The sequence below is a fragment of the Corvus moneduloides genome, chromosome Z (genome assembly GCF_009650955.1).
Source record: "Corvus moneduloides isolate bCorMon1 chromosome Z, bCorMon1.pri, whole genome shotgun sequence".
In the NCBI taxonomy this organism is placed as follows: Eukaryota; Metazoa; Chordata; class Aves; order Passeriformes; family Corvidae; genus Corvus; species Corvus moneduloides.
Window position 1 is genome coordinate 64582038 of NC_045511.1, and position 25176 is coordinate 64607213.

General features: G+C 41.8%; 1 protein-coding gene across 3 annotated transcripts in view; it reads left to right on the forward strand.

Moving 5' to 3' along the window:
• GLIS3 (GLIS family zinc finger 3) overlaps positions 1–25176 on the forward strand; it is a 168009-nt gene that overhangs the window by 138157 nt on the left and 4676 nt on the right. For 2 of the 3 annotated variants that reach the window (XM_032096918.1, XM_032096916.1), the window contains exons 7-9: positions 3472–3619; positions 12002–12183; positions 17516–17698. In XM_032096918.1, coding sequence (XP_031952809.1) covers positions 3472–3619; positions 12002–12183; positions 17516–17698 — 513 coding nt within the window. The remainder of the gene's footprint in view (positions 1–3471; positions 3620–12001; positions 12184–17515; positions 17699–25176) is intronic. The other variant, XM_032096917.1, reaches the window with a different exon arrangement.

The following is a 25176-nucleotide window of genomic DNA, read 5'->3' on the forward strand; positions in this document are numbered from 1 at the left end:
TATTGGAAGAATTCTTAAGGATCATCTGGTTCCAACTCCTCTGCCATGAGCAGGGACACCTTCCACTGGACCGGGTTGCTAAGGGCCCCACCCAGACTAGCCTTGAGCGCTTCCAGGGATGGGGCATCCACAACTTCTCTGGGCAACCTGTTCCAGTGCCTCACCACCCTCACAGTAAAGAATTTCTTCCTAACATCTAATCTAAACCTCTTTTTTTTTTTTTTTTCTTTAAAACCCACTTAAAACTAATGCTTAATTCTACATCTTTGTGTGTGGACATACATGGAGTGCTATATTGCATGCTGGTTGTCATGAACATTTGTTCAGTTTCATGCCCCTTGAATCAGGTATTTAAGGGGATCAGGACTGAAAAGACATTACCTTGTGAAGATATTTACCACCAACACTTTGATCGAGTAAATCACATGTAACAGCCAACCCACTAGGAAAACTTGCCAAACACAGAGCTCCCAAGAATAAGTGGTCAAGTTTTCTAGCAGTTTCTAAAATAGTGTCCAAAGTTTTCTATTAGTCTTTGCCAGTGAAGTAACCTGTCACTGACAATATTTTTTGACTGCCATACATCTGTACACTGCTAATGCCTGACAATGTTGCCCTTCAGGTGTTATTTACAACATTCAGGTAGTAGGCTGGACCAGTGCCGTGTCTACGCTGGAAAGTTTTAGTAATTGCATTTTTGCCAGGCAGAAGCTGCTAGTATTGTGATTTCATGTCACTGGGTGCCCATGGAGGTGCCTTTATTAACACAGTGCCTTGAAAGAAGCTTCACTGACAAAAGTTGTGTTGCACTGCCAGTAGATGTTCCCTGGTCTCCCACATTGTCATTTGTAGTGCTGCATTTGGAGACTTCATTACAAAGCATAACGGGAGCCCAGATGCACTCTTCTGGCATGCTGTGAGCATTTAACACACCCTGAGTAAAGGAATACATTTTTGCAGCTAATACATATGCACTTTTATCCTTAAATATCCTAGCTGGTCCTCTAGTCCCTGTCATAGTTAGCTCTTACTTTACACTGTGTATGGTCTCTTCATCAGAAACAGAAAAATAAAGTACTGTTGGGAAACCTAGCCAGAATGTTGTCAGTGGCTGCCTGTGCTTGGCTACAGATAACCTTTTCCCAGAGACAGAATCCCCAGGTCTTAGTCAGTGCTGTGGGAACCTGTGCTACCACAGCCTGAACCAGCTAGAAAATGTGCAAGCATGATTTAGAAAATACTTGCCTGGAATACTAATCATGGTTGTGGCAGACAACAGCTATGTCAGGAAGAATAACTCGTGCTACCTTGTGCTGAAGACCCATCATAATCCAGCCTTTTTACTCCTGATCCTGAAGAGGTTAATTTTAAATGCAAAGATCACAGTACTGGTAAACTAAGCCATTGTATGTTTTTACATAGTTTTATTAGTTTTTGTCATGGTAAAATGCAAGTTACCCTATTTTGCCAAGGAATAATTTAAATAGTCTCTTTTTATTTAGACAATCGGGGTTTTCCTTTGCAGTAATTTATTAAATAGTCTCTCTGCTTTTTCTGTCAGAATGTGTAGTTGATTTTTTTCCAGTATTTTGTTCTGTGCTGCATGTAAGATAAAATAAGAATTTCAAAAGTTCATTCCTTTGGTTTTTCCTTCTGCACTTGTCTTGATGCTACCCTGAGAGACAGATGTGGAAAAAATAACTTTTGAAGTGCATAAGCAGAGTGGAAAAAACCAATTCCCTTGTCTTAGTAGGGAAATGCCCCTCAGCCCTTTCTTTGTGAGTTACTCTGCTACCTTAAGTGATGCCTCATCTTTCTGTGGGATCTGCCTCCTCTGTTCCTCTTTAAGGTCTGGGATGTCTTCTACTGTCAGATGCCTGTCGTCACTTGGGTTATGATTAGGAGGCTCTTGTCCATACACAAAGTAGCAAACAGCAGAGCCTGGAACCAAGTTCAGCCTCCACTCCTCCAGCTTTGACCACCAGTGTCAACTTCCCCTAAACTTTGACGTTACCTCTACAGCATCTATATTGGATGTTTTTACTCACAAAGTGGTTTCCTGTCTGTCATCTTGCACTATCATTTCCACCAGCTGAAACATGTCCAGGACTGCTCATTAATGAGGCTACAGCATAATTAGAGTCCTGAGCCTTTTCTTCAATCTGCTTTACCTTAGTGAATATCCAGTGTGTCACAAAGGTGGACTTGTAAGGATTAATAGAGTCTTTCCAGAAATAAGATGAGGAGTTGGGAGATGAGATGAGTTTTCACCTTTTTGATCTTCTGTAGCAACAGTCACACCTGTGAATGAGAAAATGATGACCTGTGAAATCATTTTCTTGAAGACTGATCTGTGGTGAGGCTACCTCTAATGCAGTCTTTCTTCTGCTAGGATTGCTGCATCCATGCACATGTTTTAGCCTAGAAAGATGTTTTACTGGTGACAGTGCCCCCTGGGGAACTGGTTTAAATTCTAGGATTTTATCAAGAAACTCAAATCATTAGCTCCAACATATTCACTAGCATAATGTAATTTTTATAGGTAGAATTCTATTCTGTAAACTAGGCCTGAACAATACTTTTTTTAAAAGAGACTGGAAGATATGCCAGACAAACAGGAGGCATCATTTTTATCTTTTAGACAGCCTATCTAACTCATCTAATTCTCTGGGTTCATAACATATTAAAGAGCATGTATTTGTCTGCCAATCAACATCAACATAAGCTACTTGACACAGATGTCAGTAGAAATAGGTGGGAAACTGGATTTTCAGAGATACAAACATTTTAATTTGTCTGATTAAACTTTTTTTTAAAAAAAAGGGTTACAAGAAAACAAGGTTACAGGATTTGGAATCAGCTAAATAGGACATTTGGACAAAGTCCTGTATTGCTTTTTGTTTAGTCATCTGGAACCTTTCCTTATTGGAAAGAATACATGAGAAAACTCTGAGAAAATTATTAAGCTGTTAAAGATGGTTTGAAATTTTTGTATGTATTACTGAGGAATCTGGGCCAATGATAGCAATGTTCTTCAAGAAATTTGTGATTTTTACAGCTGAGGCAAAAATGTAGAAAGCATTCTTTCTGTTCACTAGTTCTAAAAATACATATCTTAGGAAGTATTTGACACCTCTTCTACAATAGAAATGTATGGCAGATTTTCAGCCTTATTCAGACAAAAAATTCCAAGACATGGAGTATGGCTGTGATCATTTGTGCCTGGTTTTACAGAAGTGTCATTTGGAAGCAGCAAAGAATACTTACTTATTTTCATGTGTGTTTTCTTTTTCCCTTTGTATGGAAAACAACACTTCAGAAACCCCTTCATTTTCTTAGTTGCTAAGAGTTGGCAGTACAGCTTGACAGGTGCATGGTAGTGTTTGGTCAGTTACCAATATTGTTGTTGTTTGGTCAGTTATCAGTGTTGTTTCCTGCCTGATGAGCATTACTTCTCTCTTTTACTTTCAGCAGCTGTGATCCCCAGCACACAGATAAATCGAAGTGGAACAGTGTCCTTGTCCCACCCTGGCAGCCACTCCTCCCCAGGACATAACATACAGGGTAGTCCTCTGCATCCTCCCCAGATACCTCTTCTCGCAGCTGCAGACTCAGAGAGGTAAGACCCTGTGTTTCCCAGCTTGAGCATGAGGCAGGACTGCCTTCAGACCTGCCAGGACAGGGGAAATACAATTGTTGGTGTTCAGAAAGGCACTGGTGGCAGGACTGGCCAAGCAACTGCTCTGGGTAGGGGTTTATCAGGGGAAGGAGAGGTAAAAGGGACAACGTTATTGCAGCCTGGGAGGGAGACTTTCCATCCATCTCCATTTCAGAGACTTCCTCCAGTCCCTTCTTGATCCCCACAAATGGCCCAAGCGAGGAAAGTGGTACTAGCCGCCACACTCAACTTCAGATGACCACAGCCATCCCTTACAGAATGGGGGCCCTGAGATTCATGTTTTTGTTTACTTGTGAGAGAAGAGTCATACTCTGTCAGTATTCTCTCAATACGAAATATTTCTGCAGGAACATGCCTTTTTTTTTTTTTTTTAATTGCTATTTTATTAAGACCAATAGATAATAAGCAAATTTTTATTTCACTAGTTTTAGTTTGATTTCTAGTCAGGATTTATTTTATGACAGTTATGTATATTTTATTATATGCTGGTTAAGTATTGTAAATTCTATTATTTTAGATATTTCAGTGACATAAAAACCGATTGCTTAGACATGTCTTGATTTTCATCTTTAGACATTCCCTAAATTATTTTCAGCAATCTTTCCAATGACTTAGGTAGTGTATGGTACTACAGATGTGCAAATCTATAGCTCATTGAACCCCGTGTCTACCAAATCACAAGTCTGAAGAGGCCTAAGTAAATAGGTTTCTAGTGGAAAAGTCAAGAAGTCATTACACAAAATACTAAACTCTTACTATATGCTCATGGATACTTACACATGATCTTGTAAAATTCTTTTTCAGTGCTCTCTAAATGATAAATTGCTGTGTTTCACTAATGTGTTTCAAAGTATTTCATTTCCTTGAGTGACAGATATGGCAGTAATTTGAAGAGTACAAAATCTCCAATTATAAACTTGAAAACAACATTCACTAGATTTCAATTACTGTTAAATGAGCATAATTTCTTTGGATGAAAGCAATATTCACTCTGCCTTGTATCAGGAAGATAGAAGAACATGATGTCTCAGGAAATTAACTACAGGTGAAAGTACAATTTTATTTCAGACTTCACATGTGAATTCAGCCAGTTCTGGAGCCACTGGAAGTTGCTGAGCTTTTTGTACATCAGTCTGAGATGGAGCTGACTGCCTCATGATCACTGGAGCTCACTTACTTGTTCAGTACTTCCTCCCCACTCCTGCCCCCACGATCCTGGTCTTTTCCCTTGTGCTGGCTCTGGCCCTCTGTGCACTCCCTCTGGGACTGTCCATGCTCTCTTGCCTGACACAGAGGCTTTTCTGTCCCTGTACAGCTTTCTCTTCGTGCAATGTTCTATCTAACATCCATAGCCAGCAATTGCCAGAGCATGAGGTGACAGGCAGGGATACATTAATAGTTGTTACAGGTATAAATGTCATTATAAAAGACAATGATCTTCTTATTAGCCCATTTCTGAGGTTCTACTGCTGTAGAACCATAGCAGATGTGCTTAGAGTGAGACTTAATTCAGTTCATGGAAGGCATTTCAGATGTCCAGATAATAGAGTACTCTACAGAATAGTAAAAAGCTAACATGGTATACTCCTTTCTCATGTGTTAAGTGTATACACTCTCTCTAAAAAGGCTTTAAGTGCTAATTCACATACATGGAGCTGCTTTGGATTAAAAAAAAAAGTTTCAGTGTCTTCATTTAGGTAGTGTGACAAATGGCAATTTAAATTCAGAAAAGGAAGAGCAGTGTTGGTTTCACTACTACACATAGAGTAAAAATTAAGGGAAATTTTTAGAAGAAGAACTAAGGCAGAATCTAATACAGTACACTCGCCATGGGGCCCTGTGAGTAGGCTGTCCATGCCACTTCATGGGTGTGATGATAGCTGTGAAAATGTGAACTGAACAAACCTTCAGTAGAGAAAATGGCAGAGATAGTGTCTTTGAAAGATGTGAGTCATCCTGTTTATTCCAGCGTCATTGTTGAGAGGACTGCAGGATTTAAGGGTGCAAGTAGAGGATTTGTTCCCCTCCCCGCCCCACCCCCACCCCCCCCATGCTAGTAAGGGTTGGACTAGATGACTTTTGAAGGTCCCTTCCAACCAAAACTATTCTATGGTTCTGTGGTTGTGTGGTTCTGTGCTGTGTGGTTCCTGACACACTGTGCATGCCTGGGGTCATTTCAGAGCTAGGATGGGCTGACCACCACTTGCTCCAGCAGAAGTCTGTGTTTGTTGGACCAAAGCTGATCCAAACTGGCCTGGCTGCTTTGATGACCCTGGGGGCCAAACCTGTGCCACTTTTTGGACAGCAGACTCAGGTTTATGAGAGACAGAAGCAGAAGGAAATAAGCACTTTCTCTACACCTCCAGATACCATGGGATAGAGAAATAATGGGAGGATTTCTTCTGTGTCTTTCTCCTTTAGGTCGTGTGAGGGAAAGTGTGGACTTGATTAAGCCTTATTAATGTGAGAAACTGAGCCAAACACAGAACACATCTTACACTGCATTCATTATGTGTACAAAACTCTGTGAACACATAGTGCAAATCAGTTAGAGAATTTGGATCTAAGAAACAACTTCATTTATCAAAGGAGAGAACATAAATAATAAAAGTGCAGATCTACATGTTGTTTGTGCCAGCTCTTTGATACTAACTTTGAGTGCTCCACTAATATGAAATACTGCAGCTATTCAATGAAGGTACCAAATGTGTACCTGAAAGCATATCTATAAAAGAGAATACGTACTTCACTTCCTTTTCACGCACTTCTGTAATACAAGAAGGCATGAGCATACAGATAAGCTGAAAGAACAATCTAATTAAAACTCAGATCAAAAATTATGGGTTTATATGGCATAGTTAACATATGCAGCTCAGTGGCCCAAAATTGATGGTGCTAAATTCTTGAAATTAATATTTTTAAATTCTTTATTTAATGAATTATCCAAATATACATCTTGCTTTTGAGCAAGAACTAGCTTGTTAATGTGAGACCAGAACAAAATTTTTCATGGACTTGGTGTTCCAGGGGGTTTTTTACTCTCCTGTGAACCAGAGCTAGCAGTATGTCCCTGAAGCATGATGCATCCCTGCTTCACAGGAATTTCTAGAGACTGTGTATGGCTGACAAGAAGAACTTAGAGCCAAACTGTTCAGTTTAGCAGCATCATTATGCTATGATAAGTTCTGCAACAGTGCTTCTTTTTGCTTGAGTGTGTGGTTATATTCCCTTTATGATTTCACTGAAAAATAATGAGTAACTTCAAGCCAGACTTCGAGAAGCAAAAGCCTCTGAGTAGTTGTAACCAAGAAGCCAAGACACCCAACCCTCACAAGTTATAAAGCCCCTCGTATGTAGCATACAAAGGGCTGCCTCAAAGAAGGTCTTTGGTTTACAGTGTGGTTTTGAAATAGGTACATTAACTTCTATCCAGGCATGGGACACTTCAGAGGATTGACTGCTAATCATGTGGTCTTTTTAGTGAGCAAACAACACATATAAATGACAAATGCTTGAGTTGGAGGTGTCAGTCATGCTAACCCTGAACCTGAGCTACAAAGTTGCAGAATGACAGAATAGTTTAGGCTGGAAAAGACCCTTAAGATCATCAAGTCCAACTGTTAATCTAATAGTGCCAAGGCCACCACTAAGCCATGTACCCAAGCACCTCATCTACACGTCTTTTAAATACCTTCAGGGATGGTGACTCCACCACTTCCCTGGGTAGTCTGGTCCAATGCCTGCCCACCCCTTCTGTGAAGAAATTTTTCCTATTATTCAATTTAACCCTTTTCTGGCACAACTTGAGGATGTCCTATTGCTTGTTACTTGGGAGTAGAGACTGAATCCCTCCTGGCTACAACCTCCTTTCAGAGCAAACCTAGCAAAGTTTGGAATTTTTCTCACACTTCTTCTTTTTTTTTCCAAAGGCATTTTTTTCCTCTTCTACACATTTGCAAGAAACTTAATTCTCTAATACAATATAGGTGCAGAAAATGCTGAGAGATTTTATAAAAAGTTACATAGTCTGCTTCCAGGGAGTCTGTATCTTGAGGTTCCTACTCACAGGTTTCTTCCTTAAATTCCACTTTAAATTCCACTTCAAATTTTCCTTTCATCTTCTCATCAAAGAGAAGATGAGGTGCTGGTCAGAGGGCCCATTCTTTCTTCCTTCATCCCTTCTTTTGGCTAGATTTTGGTTTTGTTGCCCAAAATATTTCTGTTATTGCAAGAAGATTGCATTCCCTTAAAACAAAAAAAACTTGCAGCAGAGAAATCATTGGAGAGGTAAAAAATTAGTCTTTTGTTATTTTGGTCAAATGCATATATTTGTAACTTTGGGGAAAACACAGGATTTTTTGAAATTTGTTCTTGGCAAAAGATGTGCTTTCCTTAAATGTGTTTTTAAAGCGTGATTATTTGATTGTCACTGATAGCTAGCCAGACTAACTTACAGTGCAATATGCTGGGCTTCAGAATGCTGTGTTACAACAGAACATTTCCCTCACTGACAGGGGATTGAGCATCTGTAAAGTCACTGACGCACAGCATAAAGTGTGGAGCTACCCAGAATGTGAGTTCACAGAAAAATGACACAACAGAGAATGGAGACATCATCCCAGATGTTGTGGATTTGCCTAGAAATAGAAAGGCATTCAAGAAGGAATGATCGTAGATTGTTCCTCATTTATCATTGTCAGAAAGTGCAGCACTGTACAGGACACTGTTGGAGACAGCAACCTGTTACAGGGAGCTTGTAGTTCAGTCCTTTGTCCAGCCAAACCTTCAGCTCAGCAAGCTGAAAGCCTGATCACCTTGCCGTGTGAGCTGCATAACATCTGTCTATGTTCCCAAACTAATGCAGCCCAGTAAAAAGGACTCAGAGAGCAACAACCCAATAAATTGTGTTTACAAGTTGTTCAAAGAAAACTGTGGCCTCAGAAGAAAAAAAAATACCAAAGTTCTCAGCTTTAATGTTCAATTTCCACTTCAGAAATGTATCTATAGCAACCATAAGGATTAATTTTGTTTAAATGGTGACATAGGCTTTAATTTACAGTGCAAAGTTGAGAAAAAAGAGTAAGAATGAAGATGGAACTACATGCAACATAGTTACATAGTTCCTGTCTCAAATATTTAATTTTAGTAGCATTTAGTGCCATAGTGTTGCATGGATTAATGGTAGGTAAATTATGTCTTTTATATGCAGGTACAGTTCCCTTTCTTTCAATATATTTTTAAAACATACTTGGTTGCAGTGAAATGAATTGAGGAGTTGCAAAGCACTTGGTGAAGAAACATCTTATGTATGTCCTTGCTACAGAGACATAAGAGTTTGTTTCCCCACTGCACCCAGAACCTATTTGCAGGTGGCCAACCATGATAAAATAAACTAAATTAGTGGTTATTAGTACTATATAAATGCACTATTTATACTGCATATTATTACTCTTAGATTTCCTCTTCCCTTCCTTTTCCACATATTGCTTAGGTTGTGCATGTAGTTGTAGTGAATGTTGACTGGGCCAGCTCCAGTAAAGAAATGCTAGAATAAAATCTCTTTTTCCATGTAGTCATGACCAGTCCTGGTTATTAACAAACCCACTTTGTATGTGGCGTTTTAACTAATCTCATCAAAACAGGTAAGCTTTGGTAACTTCGTCATCTATCTTGCTTACTACCAAATCTAATCATTTCCCAGCAGGACATTTTTTCACAGCTATTGTTGGAAGAGAAAGTAGTTTCTTAACGGCTCCAGAAAGATTCCTGCTCAGATTTTACACCCATCAGGCATAGAAAAGGGCAACTTTCTGCAAATCTGGCTAGTTCCTGATTGAATTGACACCTGGGCTTGACCACAGCTCTTGATTGCAGTTTCCAAGTGGTCACAAGCTGGTCCCAAGTGTTTCAAGAATAAGATTATATTAGCTGTTCTCCCAGGAACATAATGAGATTTGTTCAGAGACCAAACTAGGCTGGGGCAAGCACAAGTTTCTCTTTCGTTGAGCAGAAGGAAAGAAAAAGTAGATAACTACAGTCATGGATATGGGTGAGCCAGGGTTTCATAAACTGATTTATAAATCATCATAAAGACCACTTATGTCTACTATAAAAGAGTCCTGTTTGGCTGCACAATATAGTGCATTATTACTCCGGGGAAGTTGTTTAGATGGTAAATCAAATGTAAAATCTGTACAACTCTGCTTTCCAACTTGAGTTTTGAAAAGGATTTTTTCCCTTTTAGTAGCTACTGGTTAAGATAATTTTTCAGCAATTAATTTTCACAAATTAATCTTGAAAACACAAAGGATGATATCTCATGATTTTTAAAATAATGACAGTATTTAAAGGCTGTCTGTGCATGGCTCTCAATCTCTGGCACAAGATAACAGTCTATGTGATTTCTGTACAAAAAACTAACTCCAGTTATTGCTCAGGAGACATATTAACCAGGTAGTTATAGCACTTTTTAAAAATCTCTGATATTTTTATCACAATATAACTACTGATTTCTCTTTCTAAAAAAATTTGTTCTCTAGTGTTATTGTGAAATACATGAATGCTTTCTTCTCTTCCACCCTGGTATGTCTTTCAGTCTACTCTGCATCAGTAGTCTGGAAAAATGAAATATTTGACACATTAAAGACTCAATGGCTCAGTAGTGACATCTTTATTTCCTCCATCCATATAGCATTTCTGAAGTAATATATGTTTATGAATTTAATATCACATCAGCACCAGGACCAATCCAAACCCTACCTAATATGCTTAAAAATGTGCTTCTCACAGAAAACTGAATAGGCAGTACATCATCCAGAGTTCATCTTGACACTTGTTGCACTCCAAATGTAGATTATGGTCACCAGCAATGTAGTAAATACTTTTCAAATTAAGTCAAAAACACATAGGTAACGTGTGGCACGTACAGATTTTTAGCTGCAGCATAAAAGATCTCAAATGACTTGGATTTAAATACAGTTATAACCTGCATGATGACCCTGCCCAGAGGTGTTCCATAGAGCTGCTACTGCAGTTGCACCTTCTGTTGTATTCAGGGTGTGATAAAAACTTCATTACACTTCTTCAGGAAAAACATGCTTTTTATTACGTTAAAAAAAAGTCATCTAGTATATTGAGGTCCAGTCTCAAGACAACAGGGACCAGATCCACACTTTAGAACACCGGTAGACTGTGTTAACAGCAGGCACTGACCCCTCCTAGCAGTAGCCACTGAGCACACAGAGAAAGATATTCCTTCTCAGCAGACTTGCAGCTTATTTTTAGTGGTGGAGACATAGGCTGATCTGCAACAGGAATACCACATCACTTTAGGCTCCTCCTCTTGCAAAAATATCATGTTCTTTTTTGGTGTTTGAGAATGGTTCCAGCTCTCCTCTCATTGATGAAAAAGTGGCCGAGAGCCATTCCTGAGCTTTCAGTAATTAACCAGATCCCATCAGTCTAGTCGGCAGTTTGGGGCACAAACAGGAGCTCTTACAACCTTAGCTGTCTGTCCACAAAAAAGATCACATGACCTATCTGTAATGTACTTTGAGGTATGCAGTTTTAAGGAAATACAGAAAAAAAAAAGTAAAAAATCCCATAAAACTACATGTAAAATCTTCAAAAGTAGTGTGTATCCTTGTAGTGCCAGTAGTGACAGAGCTGTGCAAAACATACCACTGAAGTGATGAACCTCTGTGGCAGCTGCACCACCAGGCTTGTTCTCAAGCATTCTCTCCTCTGCCAGGCTTGTAAGTTTATACTTTGAGTCCAGATTAACATTTTGATGTGGTCAGATTCTGGAAGCAATTTAACACTTGCCCTTACCTGCATTATATTGACATCAGATTGTTTATTTTCAAATAGCTCTGTGTAACATGCAAAGATTTATAAAGCCTGAAACCTGGACCTGAACCTCATATCTAACCCCTCAGTGACCAATGACCTGAACTGACCCCTTACTGTCAGTGATGTACAGCTATTTATTGATAGATAAAGCCGATACAAAGCCTTACAATGAACAGCTGGCAGTGCCTCCAAAATCAGGTATCTCCTCCAATTAAGACTTAGACACACCCACAGAAGGAATGGGTTAAAAGTAGTTTTCCATGATAAGGGGCAAATCAGCCTGCTAATTTCCCAGTTGTCAAACCTAATGATAGTCACCATTTAAAAAAGTGTTATCTCTGTTTGGGCTGCACACTGCTGTTTTGGAAGTCTGTATCTATGCAAACAACTAACGTGATCTAAATAAAGTAAAAACAATCTTTAGCTCCTATTTCTTAGAGTTTTTTCTGTTTTGTGGCTTTGAACTTTTAGGTTTGTTGCTCCAGCTCCTTCTCCTCATCACATTAGCCCCCAGAGGATGTCCATTCAACACCCCGTGATGCAGAGACAGACTCCACAACCTCCTCAGCTTCCACAGCCTGCAGGAATGCCTCTGAAGACATACCAGCCTGCAGAAAGCCCTTCTTTTCAGCCAAATGCCCTTCACATCCAGGGTAAGAAGGAAGAATCTTCATCACTGGTGTTAGTTGTTTGTTGCTATTGCTTGTCTTCAAACTAAGTGCTTCAGGGACTGGCACTGATATTTTTAAGGCACTTTTCCATTTGAAAGACCCTGGGAAGTAGCCTCCAGAACTCTGCCTTCAGACTTCCTTAAAATTCTTTACCTTAGCTAGTTGTTATTCATCCCGGTATGGAGTTGAAGGTTTCTCTTCAGACTGATTTTCAGTGCTGTTCTTGAAACAGAATGGCAAAAAAATTTTATGATGGCTTTTAATTTTCTAATGTTACACTCCTAATCCCTTCTGATGTAGCACGTAAGTGTTAACCAGGTTTTCAAGAGGTAGGGTATTTTTCTCCCTTGTGCTTGTGGGGAGATGGAGAACTCTTCTGTAAGCATGGAAGACTCTTGCAGCTGTGTTCCCATTTGTACAGTGTAATCAGCTTCTACAAGACCTCTCTCTTCAATCCAGTATATTTCTTCTGTAGCCAAGAAGAAAATTAACAGCTTGTGGGTTGTTCTGTTTGTTTGTTTTTCCTAGCTGGTATGGAGACTGAATGCTAATTACCTTAACATTTCAGGAGTGTGTTGACAGCAGTATTGCTGTTTCCTCTCAACTGTTTAAATATATGGTTTGCCGTATTTATAGACACAAGGTACATAGCAGACTGGACTTCTTTTTAAAGGTCTTAGGATTCTGCTTATTGATCAGGCTTCCTGAGAATTATCATTTTAGATATCATAGGAAACACCTTGGGAAAAGCAAGGCTTCTTTTCTTTTCTTCCACTGATGAAAGCAGTCTCTCTAGGCAAAGAGAGGAAACGGGCATCTCCCTGAGTTCATAAATGTGAAGGAGAGCAAGGAAAGTGCCAATCCTGTTACATTCTTCATATCATGCTAGACCACACAGGAGCAGGATCTGAGTCTGATGGTTTTCTTCCAGAAAGTAGTAATTCCTTACAGCACTGATTAGTACTAGAAGAACATGAAATTTACCAATGGATGTAAGCAGTTTTTATTGGTTTTCTATATTCTCTGATAGAAGTTTCACTAATAATGTATGGCCAATGGAGTACAAGGTGAAATTTATTAATGTACAGTTCACTGTCATATGACATAGTCGAAAAGATGGCAGAACAGGTCCAGTAAATTCCTAGTGCAGGGCGTGAAGGGATCAGGTTAGCCCTTCTGTTTCCACAGTACAAAACATTTTACTCTGTTCCATATTTTGCTGAACATTTGGAAAGAACTCATCTTCTGGAAAGGCAAGAACTCATCTTCTGGATGGAAAGGCATTGAGACATGTCTTCCTTCCTGGAACAAAAATTGTCTTTCAGTTACACAAATGGCTTTAACACCTTCTTCTTCTCATGGTGGTAAGAGTTTTAGGAATCTTAGAAGCTGGGATCACAACCACTTGCTTCAAAGTAGAACACTTTCTAAAGAATCCTGCCTCCCAGGGGCTCACAAATCACCCTGGATTAACTGTCCTCCACACAGGACTTGCACCGGGCTGTGCAGCAACTTTCATGTCTCCTTGGGCATCTTCCGTTTAGGGCAGGCCACAACAATGCCACTACATTCCCATCTCCTTCTCCTACGGTCCACAGAGGATTTAAAAGGACAGAAGATGTGGGTAATCATTCTTTATAAGAACAAGACCCAGTAGAGACTGTCATTTGAGTGAATGCCGTATTCGAATTGAAGCCCTACTACACATCCAAATTTAAGATGCAGTTTAATACTATCTTCTGAGATCAAAAAATGGCTGACTTCAAGAGCTTGGACCTTAAACCCGTACCATACTTAGTCCCACGTTAGCATTACTGTGTCTGCCTCACTCTCGTAGGAAAGCCTGTGTTGAAATAGACACTGCTGACAGGAATTACATGCACATAGATAACTCAAAGTTCAAATTCTAAAGATCTTGGCACTTAAAACCCGTATGAAGACAATGTAGACTGAACTTTAATTATTTATTTATTTTTTTAGTATTGAAAGATATAATACAGTGCAATTCAATACCCACAATGTGGGCATTAAATATTTTTTCAAAGATCATGTAACCTATTGTACAAGGTATTTTGTCGGAATGCACTCCCTCCACCTTAAGCACAGCTGTCTCATCCTGTATGCTACACTGGAAGTGTTGTCCTGTGTGCCTTAAAGGCTTACCTAAACTTTCTCTCTCGACAGCAGATGTTTCAAGAGTTCATGTTTTCCCAGTAGCAATACAAAGATTGCCGTCTTCCTTTGTCACACCATCACAATGCAGAAAAACACCATGGAGTTATCTCCAGACTATACTACTTTGTATAAAAGAAAGGGCTGTGGGAGGTTCTGTTAATTTCTATCTCCTGCAGTTCATAACCTGCCTTTTCAAGGTTTAAAGTGCTGTAACTATAACCACCCCAGCTCATTCTGCTACCAGACAGTGGTGACAATTTACCTCTGTATGTCGTCTTAAACTTGTCAGTTCCATTTAAATTGGCTCTATCAAGGAAGAAAGAGTTTCATTGCCCAAAAGCTTTTTGAAGAAAACAAGTTCTAAAAAGACTCAGTTTCTGAAAGCCTGAGCATCCTAAAAGATCATAGTGATCTTGGAGTACTATCCTTTAGAGAGAAATGATGTATGAGATCCAAGACTGACAGCCTTCTTGTATCTCATAGTTACTTTTACTGTGAAACGTCTTTTTCTTGGAACAACATTGTCTACAGTTCAAGTTTCATTATTTGTTCTGAGTGATTTTCAACTACACAGTAATGTCAGAGAGAGCTTTCTATTGCCTCAGTTAATATTACATAATCGACTAAATATTCCCTTTTCTTGCTCTTGTGAAATTCACCACATCCTTTGCTGCATGGAATGTTTGGCAGTGATGATGTTAGACGCCTCACTGAGCTGTAGAAGTGAAGCTCATCTTTTCCTTTTATTAGATTGTAGTATCTTTTATTGGATTATCATTCAGCAAATCTGAAACTACCCTGACCTGGAGACTGGAATGACAACTTCCCCGCTAGATGCTGTTGTATATCAACACATGTTTGTAGACAGAAGACAAGTACAGGTGCTGGCAGTCTGCAAAAATTGGCCCAGCACCTGCATTGTACTGGTGATTCTTTTCAACCATGAAAAACTACTCTCAGGAGAGGTGTCTGAAGAGACAGGCATCTACAGTACACAGGCACCTGCAAGAATAAGGTACTGCTTGCTCTGAGACAAGCCAGAAAAGATGTGCAAGGTATGAAAGAAAAGAACAGCAACAGAAGTTCCCTCTTCACAGTGAGAAAATTTATTGTGCTTGTAGTATAAAGCAAAACTTTTTTGGGCATGGGCATAGCTGACTTGCTTTGTATGTGTCTGATACTGTGAACATTTTTGCACTAACAATCTGGTTGTCCTTTAAAATTGTGTCTGTAGCTCTGGTCACATGTGTTTGTGAGTTAGCTGATGACTAGAGTTGTCTGAGTAATGAAAGAAATGTAAAAAATCATCCAAAGTATTCATTTAAAAAAAAAGAAAAATTGTCATTTCTTTAAAAAAATTGTTAGCTGATATGAATTAGTTATATTATGCCGCTATACAGACAGCTCTACTAGTAACAGCTATCTTTAAATTATGAATAATAAGATTTTAATAAACAGAAACACTTATATTCTTTTCACATTTGCAAATCAGTCTCTTAGTATAGTATGGGACTTAGAACTCTCTCTTACTTTTTCTTTTCCTTTTTTTCTTCACAGTCAGATGGCACTACATGATTACTTGGTGTTTGTGTAATTTGCCTAATGGACAAGCAGAAATATACCACAAAGAAACACTATCTTGAAGGATTTCAGACTGAAGTCAGCTGGAATTTTTTCATGCCATAGCAGCAAAGGCTACTCATGCATGGCATATATTTCTGAATGGCAATTACAATGATTTTCTTGAGAAAATACTCTCTATTTCTTGTGACAGGCAGAGAGATGACTGAGTAGGAAATAGATATCCGTCAGAAACTTCCCACCCTATGGAAATTATAATTGTGGTAGTCATTCATTACATATCTGTAATGAAATCTTTGTCCACAACAGTTCAGTAGGATAAGGATGCTATTACAAATGTACCTGGACCACAACTGCTATGGCTTTTTTAGATGCCTATCATCTCTCAGGACAAGGCTCCTTATGTGATTAAAAACAAGAACTTTTTGCTTTTAGAAGCAATTTTTACAGCTTACAGCTGTTTTATCATATTCAAAAATATTTCACTTTCCTAAGGAAGTAATGCTGTCATGTCATCAAAGTAGCTGTTTGTTCTTTGCCTTGACATCATGAATCTTGGCTGTAGTGTACTGATTCAAAGAAACACAACGGATGTAGTCTTGTGCATGTGTGTGTTTTAAACAGTTTAATCAGAGTTGCAGCTGAAACATTCAGTTGCTGGAACTTTATTAGCTGCGTGAAAACACAGACAACTGATGCTACAGTTAGTTCCCTAACAGATACCTCAAGTATGGTCAGGATCTACTGCCTGTATTGGATATGGTTTCTTGTTATCCTACATTCAGCTCTATTGCAGATTATCTTGGCCATGGCACATGTGAACAAAGACACCAAGTTAGGAGATTTTGCTGTGTGATGTTGAGCTCCAGTTCTAAGACCTCTACACCTTGGCTTGACACACTGCAGATACACACAAGACATTTAGAATAGTGCTAAATAACTGAGGGGAAGAGAACTACATATGCTTATTTCTTGTTACAGCTCTCTATTTTAAAAGATGGGTAACTTACACTGAATTGTGCAAAGGACTTGTATCAAGGAAAGTTACATTACTTTTCTGTGCTCTTTTTCCATCATAAAAAATTTTTGCTCAGCGTCTCTCTGCATGACCATGCTATCAGCCAGCTGTCTTGGCATCAGTGATAGACCTGTGGATTTTATTCAGACTTTATTTGGGTAATCTTATTTTATTTTGAACTTAGCATTTTCTTAGATTTTTCAGGCAGATGCACAGTGTGACTCTGAAGAGTACCAGTTCAAACAAAGGATTACACAGTAGAGGGAGGAATTTCCTGAAAACTTTCAGGTTCTAGCCAGTCAGGGCCTCTCACAGGTCATGGTGGAATCAGGACGTCCATGTAGCAGATTGTGTTTGAAATTAGTAGCAACATGAGGAAGTTTTAGGGAGTATCATATCAATACTGCTTTATTTGTTTAAAATTATTGAAGACCTGGTGGTAGGGCAGTTGAAGTTTTTATCATTCTCATGGCCATGGTTGTACATACTATCCTTTGTATCTCTGTCCAGCTCTTACTTACTGCCTTCTTCTCATTCTAGGTTTTTATGGGCAGCTTCAGACTTTCTGCCCTCCACATTATGCTGACACTCAGAAGAACATACAAGACAGTGTTTCTTGCAGTATGGTTCCTCCTGTTGAAGACTGCTTAGCTCCCACATCAGTGGGCCAGGCAGGGCTTGGCATTTTCCATCGAAGTTTTTCAGGTCATTCTGGTATCAAAGGTAAATAACAGCTGGTGATTCCGTGGATAACTGTGTACAGTTTGTGAACTTTGGCAGATGTTCTTGAGCTGTGTATTTGGGTGGGTGTTCCAGTTTGGGCAAATTTAGAAATATATCCTCTGAGAGAAGGCACAACCACCCCTCCCCCACCAGGTTCGGGAAAAAATAAATTTTCCTCGAAGGAAAGTGAAGAAGATAAAACTATTTATTTAACAAACACATGGGAAGGAAAACAATGTTAGATGGTAAAATCTTTCGCGGTAGAGGAAAAAACCTGGGAAAGTGTTCGAGTCCTCCCTTTGGTCTCCTCGGAGCTGGGGCTTGGGCCGGGGCCAGGCCCTCTGTGCCCGGTGGAAAGTCCTCCCGATGTGCTCTGATGTTACAGTAATCAGGCAGTCCAGTAGAAAAGGGGAAAAATCCGGAATTCCAGAGAAGGAAATCCAAAGTCCAACTCTCAGTCTCTCTCCAGAGAACAAGAAGAAAAAAACTGGCCAAAAACTGACTGGAAAAAAAACAAGCCGGGTGCTTCCTCCCTCCCCTGCCCCAGCTAGGGAAAAAAAAAAACCTGCTATCTTTTTGTAACCTTGAACGAGCTGCAAACTGCTTTGAGAAAGTTTTGCTCAGTTTTTTCCTTCCCCCTTTCAGGCTCAGTTTAGAGGCATAGAAAGGCACAAAAATTAATTTCTGGGCATAGGCAGCGATATGGGATACACATCATAAGGTCACCCCAAGACATTCCACCCCTTATCCCATATTGTTGGCTCAATGCCCAAACTAAGATATTCCAATTTTACACACACATTAATACATATATATATATATATATATATATATACACAGCTATATATGAACAGTGACAGTGATAATCAGCAAGCAGGGGTATACTGGCATTTCACACTACAGGTGGTTGTCACACAACAATCAGATCTCCCTGTGGTACACAACGTGTTGTTCCATCTTTCTGCATTACCCACCATGTGCAACCAGGTCCCTGAGCAAAGACAACCCCACGGATGGGTTTGTCTGTACTCGAGGCAGAATTTATCCACACAGTCTTTCCTAATAGACCTCTGACATGCACTACTGGGACCTTATCTCCATCTGTTGTATGCAGGGATTCAGATTGGGCTGGACCAGCTCTATTGGTGGAACCTCGGGTGTTAACTAACCAGGTGGCTTTTGCTAGATGCTGTTCCCAGTTTTTGAAAGTTCCCCCACCTAGTGCCTTCAAAGTGGTTTTCAACAATCCATTGCACCGTTCCACTTTGCCTGCTGCTGGTGCATGGTAAGGGATGTGGTACACCCACTCTATGCCATGTTCTCTAGCCCAGGTGTTAATAAGGCTATTCTTAAAATGAGTCCCATTGTCAGATTCAATTCTCTCAGGGGTGCCATGCCTCCAAAGGACTTGCTTTTCCAGGCCCAGGATGGTGTTCCGGGCAGTAGCATGAGGCACAGGGTAGGCCTCCAGCCATCCAGTGGTGGCTTCTACCATTGTGAGCACATAGCGCTTGCCTTGGCGGGTTTGAGGCAGTGTGATGTAATCAATCTGCCAGGCCTCCCCGTACTTGTATTTGGACCATCGCCCACCATACCACAGAGGCTTCACCCGCTTGGCCTGCTTGATCGCAGCGCATGTCTCACAATCATGGATAACCTGGGAGATACTGTCCATGGTTAGATCCACCCCTCGGTCTCGTGCCCACTTATAGGTGGCATCTCTGCCCTGATGGCCTGAGGCATCATGGGCCCATCGAGCTAGAAACAACTCTCCCTTGTGTTTCCAGTCCAAGTCTACCTGTGACACTTCTATCTTTGCAGCCTGATCTACCTGCTTGTTGTTTTGGTGTTCTTCATTAGCCCTACTCTTGGGGACATGGGCATCTACGTGGCGGACTTTCACAACCAGCTTTCTTACTCGGGCAGCGATGTCTTTCCACTCTTCAGCAGCCCAGATTGGTTTTCCCCTACGCTGCCAATTAGCTTTTTCCCACTTTTCTAACCATCCCCACAGAGCATTGGCTACCATCCATGAATCAGTGTAGAGGTAGAGCTTTGGCCACTTCTCCCTTTCAGCAATGTCCAGGGCTAGTTGAACAGCTTTGAGTTCAGCGAGTTGGCTTGATCCCCCTTCTCCTTCAGTAGCTTCTGCAACCCGTCGTGTGGGACTCCATACGGCTGCTTTCCACTTTCGTTTCATCCCTACGATGCGACAAGAACCGTCGGTGAAAAGAGCGTAGCGTGTGTCTTCTGATGGCAGTTGGTTGTACGGTGGAGCTTCTTCAGCGTGTGTCACTTGTTCTTCTTCATCAGTGAGACCAAAGTTTTCACCTTCAGGCCAGTTTGTAATTATTTCCAAAATCCCAGGGCGATTCAGTTTTCCGATACGGGCGCGCTGTGTGATGAGAGCAATCCATTTGCTCCATGTGGCATTGGTGGCATGGTGGGTAGAGGGAACCTCTGCTTTGAACATCCACCCTAGCACTGGTAGTCGGGGTGCCAGGAGGAGTTGTGCCTCAGTGCCAATTACCTCTGAGACGGCTTGGATTCCTTCATAGGCTGCCAAGATTTCCTTCTCTGTTGGGGTGTAGTTGGCCTCAGACCCTCTGTAGCTTCGGCTCCAAAATCCCAGTGGTCGACCTCGAGTCTCACCGGACACCTTCTGCCAAAGGCTCCAGGACAGGCCATGGCTCCCGGCTGCAGAGTAGAGCACGTTCTTCACTTCGGGTCCTGTCCTGACTGGGCCAAGGGCTACCGCATGAGCGATTTCCTGCTTGATCTGGGCAAAAGCTTGTTGCTGTTCAGGGCCCCAATGGAAATCGTTCTTCTTGCGGGTAACCAGGTAAAGAGGACTCACAATCTGGCTGTACTCAGGAATGTGCATCCTCCAGAAACCTATAGCGCCTAGGAAAGCTTGTGTTTCCTTCTTGTTGGTTGGTGGAGACATTGCTGTGATCTTATTGATGACCTCAGTGGGAATCTGACGCCGTCCATCTTGCCATTTCACTCCCAGGAACTGGATCTCTCGGGCAGGTCCCTTGACTTTGCTCTTCTTGATGGCGAAACCAGCTTCCAGGAGAATCCGGATAACTTTCTCTCCTTTCTCAAACACTTCTGTTGCGGTGTTCCCCCACACAATGATGTCATCAATGTACTGCAAATGTTCTGGAGCCTCACCTTTTTCTAGTGCAGTCTGGATCAGTCCATGGCAGATGGTGGGGCTATGCTTCCACCCCTGGGGCAGTCGGTTCCAGGTGTACTGCACGCCCCTCCAGGTGAAGGCAAACTGAGGCCTGCATTCTGCTGCCAGAGGAATGGAGAAGAATGCATTGGCAATGTCAATAGTGGCGTACCACTTCGCTGCTTTGGACTCCAGCTCGTACTGGAGCTCCAACATGTCTGGCACAGCAGCGCTCAGCGGTGGAGTCACTTCATTCAGGGCACGATAGTCCACAGTCAATCTCCATTCCCCGTCAGACTTGCGCACAGGCCAAATGGGGCTGTTGAAGGGTGAGTGGGTCTTGCTGACCACCCCTTGACTCTCCAGCTCACGGATCATCTTGTGGATGGGAATCACAGCATCTCGAGTTGTCCGGTACTGTCGGCGATGCACTGTCGAGGTAGCAATTGGTACTCTTTGTTCTTCCACCTTCAGAAGGCCGACTGCAGACGGGTTCTCTGATAGCCCAGGCAAAGCATTCAATTGCTTAATGCCCTCTGTCTCCACAGCAGCTATTCCAAAAGCCCACCTGAGTCCCTTTGGGTCTCTAAAATACCCGTTCCGGAGGAAGTCTATGCCCAAAATGCACGGGGCCTCTGGGCCAGTCACAATGAGATGTCTCTTCCACTCATTTCCAGTCAGGCTCACCTCGGCTTCCACCAAGGTCAAATCTTGTGATCCACCTGTTACACCAGAGATAGAAACAGATTCTACCCCCACATGCTGCGATGGAATTATTGTACACTGCGCACCAGTGTCAACCAAGGCATCATATTTTTGTGGTTCTGATGTACCAGGCCAACGAATCCACACAGTCCAAAAAACACGGTTTTCCCTGGCCTCTACCTGGCTAGAGGCAGGGCCCCTCTATGCCTGGTTATCCTTCTTTCCCTGGGCCTGCACCTTAGAGGTTCCTTCATGGGAATTGGACATGCCATCGTCTTTTCCATCATTTCCAGCAGTTTGGCTACAGGCAACTGGAGCTACTTCCTTTTTGGTAGATCCTCCTTTCTGAGACTTGCGCTCCTTCAATTCACTCACTCGTGCTGCCAGAGCAGACGTGGGTTGTCCACCCCACTTCCTCATGTTTTCCCCACTGTCACACAGGAAATTCCACAGCTCACTTCGTGGGATGTACCTTCTCTCTGGGGAACGTCCGCGGAGAAGGCACTCTTTAATCTCCTGGTGATTCTTCTTCATTTCATCTTCAATTTTCTGCATACGTGTTTCCACAGCTGCAATTCTTGCATGTGTTGGGCCATGCACAGAGTCTGCATATGCTCTGAGCTTCACTGCCATATCCCGCACGGTCTCATTCGCACCGTAGTCCGGTTTCATTATTGCTAAAGCAGAAGCATATTCTGGTGGCCCAAGATGTATGAGTTTTCGCCACATGTATGGAATAACTCTGGCCCGGTCTGGACTTCTCAATCCTGGGTCATTTGTGAAGACAACCTCTACCACCCCTAGTTCTCTCAGGCGCTGGATCCCTTGTTCTATGGTCTTCCACTGGGTTTGCTGCATGTAGAGATCATCTCCGCACATATATCTTTCCATCACGCCTGTCAAAACTCGCCTCCAGAGACTGGTAGAGTTAGCCTCCCTTTTCATCTCTTGGTCGATCACTGGATCATGTGACAGGGATCCCAAATGCCTCGCTTCAGCACCGTCCAGCATCACATCATCACCTGCAGCATCCCAAATACGGACCATCCAACTTATTATGGATTCATCGGACCGTCGGGTGTAATCCTTTCTTAGGCTGTGAAGGTCCTTTATGGACATGGACTCAGTAATGGTTTCTGTGCCTGAGTCCGTTGGTGGTTTTGAGGTTCCTTCCCCTGCATCATCATCATCTTTCACTGGGCGATCAGTTTTGGTTGTGTGCTTTTTCCTCGTGACAGGAGCCACTGTCAATGGCTTAGACTTTCCATCTGGTTTGGGCTTGCTGTCTGGTTTATCTGCAGCCTGAGTGACTGGGGTATCTGCAGGCTTTGCTGATTTATCTTCCTGCCTCTCTACCTTTACTTGCTGCTGCAGTGTGCGATAGGCATATGCCAAAGCCCAACATATTGCAAGGAGCTTGTTCTCATTAGAATTGTCATTGTATTTCTCTTTCAGATATTTTCCCACCTCAGCTGGTTTCTGAATTTGTTCAGATGGGAAATCCCAAACTATCGGGTCAGAGAATTTCTTTAGGGTTTGGCCGATGTCCTCCCATTCCCCACACCACTCAAGATGTTCCACCTCTGGGTCAGGTGTCTCAGCAGTCACCCTGGAAATCTGAGCTCTCATTCTAGACAAGCTATGAATTACATGGAGGAAGATTACCAGATTAAATACCAGGAGGGTGGTCTCTTTAACATCAAGGGGATACTGAACATTCTCAAAAGATAACCTATCAAATTTAAAGGGAAGGGAAACCCCATCTCCTCCTCCTCTAACAATCTGGGTACAATTACTAATAAATTCCCAAAACAGGCTACTGAAGCTAGGACTGGGGTTAGGACGGAGAAACCACTTATCATACACACCTCGAACAGCTGCTTGTACCTCTATCAACTTCTTATAAATCATTATCACCGAGCACAGCAAAATAGAAATCCTGGTTCGTCTCCCTTCTCTGTAAAATTTACATACCAGGGACAAGATTGGAGCAAGTTGTGGATAGGTAAACAACCCTAGGGACCAAAAAAGCACTAGTACCTCAATGAAGCCTAAGGACCAGAAAGACATGAGTACATCGAGCCAGAGAGACATTATGAACTCAACCAGCATGGTGACTACTTTACTCCAACACAGAATAAGTAAATTCAACCCAAAATGTAATTAGCACAAGTTTTTTCACTTTCCTTCGAGCCACACAGTTGGGCGCCACTAAATTTGTTCCAGTTTGGGCAAATTTAGAAATATATCCTCTGAGAGAAGGCACAACCACCCCTCCCCCACCAGGTTCGGGAAAAAATAAATTTTCCTCGAAGGAAAGTGAAGAAGATAAAACTATTTATTTAACAAACACATGGGAAGGAAAACAATGTTAGATGGTAAAATCTTTCGCGGTAGAGGAAAAAACCTGGGAAAGTGTTCGAGTCCTCCCTTTGGTCTCCTCGGAGCTGGGGCTTGGGCCGGGGCCAGGCCCTCTGTGCCCGGTGGAAAGTCCTCCCGATGTGCTCTGATGTTACAGCAATCAGGCAGTCCAGTAGAAAAGGGGAAAAATCCGGAATTCCAGAGAAGGAAATCCAAAGTCCAACTCTCAGTCTCTCTCCAGAGAACAAGAAGAAAAAAACTGGCCAAAAACTGACTGGAAAAAAAACAAGCCGGGTGCTTCCTCCCTCCCCTGCCCCAGCTAGGGAAAAAAAAAAACCTGCTATCTTTTTGTAACCTTGAACGAGCTGCAAACTGCTTTGAGAAAGTTTTGCTCAGTTTTTTCCTTCCCCCTTTCAGGCTCAGTTTAGAGGCATAGAAAGGCACAAAAATTAATTTCTGGGCATAGGCAGCGATATGGGATACACATCATAAGGTCACCCCAAGACAGTGGGACATGTCATGACAGATTTGACTCTTCACAAAGAGGAGATAGCTTTCAGACCTTCGTGGAGAGGTTGGTGTTGGGAGGCAGGCAGTCACCACAGGTGACAGTAACAACTGGCCTGTGTGCAGTCTTCACACTGGTGAAGGCTTCTTAAGGTTCTAGCCTGTGGGGCTCAGACAATCTCTGGCTCATGTATTTGCTTTGAAATACAGTCCATTGAGCCCTCTGTGATGTTTGTGCAGCCACTCCACTCCACTGCACATATTGTGGCAGGGACCTGAGATGATTCAAACCACTGGTTTTGCTTTGTGCGTGTTTGGTTTCTATCAGTCTTGAATTTCATTTTTTCATGTTTCCATGACAAAAACTGCAAACTCATCTGTGTGCACTTAACTTAGTCTGTGCCTAGATGAACAGTACTGAAGGGGCTTGCATGCTGCTCTGGAAGGGTGAAAGTTATCTCTGTGCAAAGGATCAGCACAAGACAGTGAGCCTAATCTTAGGGCACAAGTAATGCGCAGGTCTTTTACTGTCCTTCCACACAGGATGAATCCACTTATTGTGCTTTGAAGTCCCTTTTATGTCTTGCTCCTTCAGTAGTGTATTGCAAAGCCAGTGCACCTGTTATTTCAAAGAGGCATCTCACAGTATGTAAACGTGTTATCCAAGAGATGGGAGTGTGTCCGAAAACAGTTACTCTTTGTGCTTACTACTGCCACTTCTAAA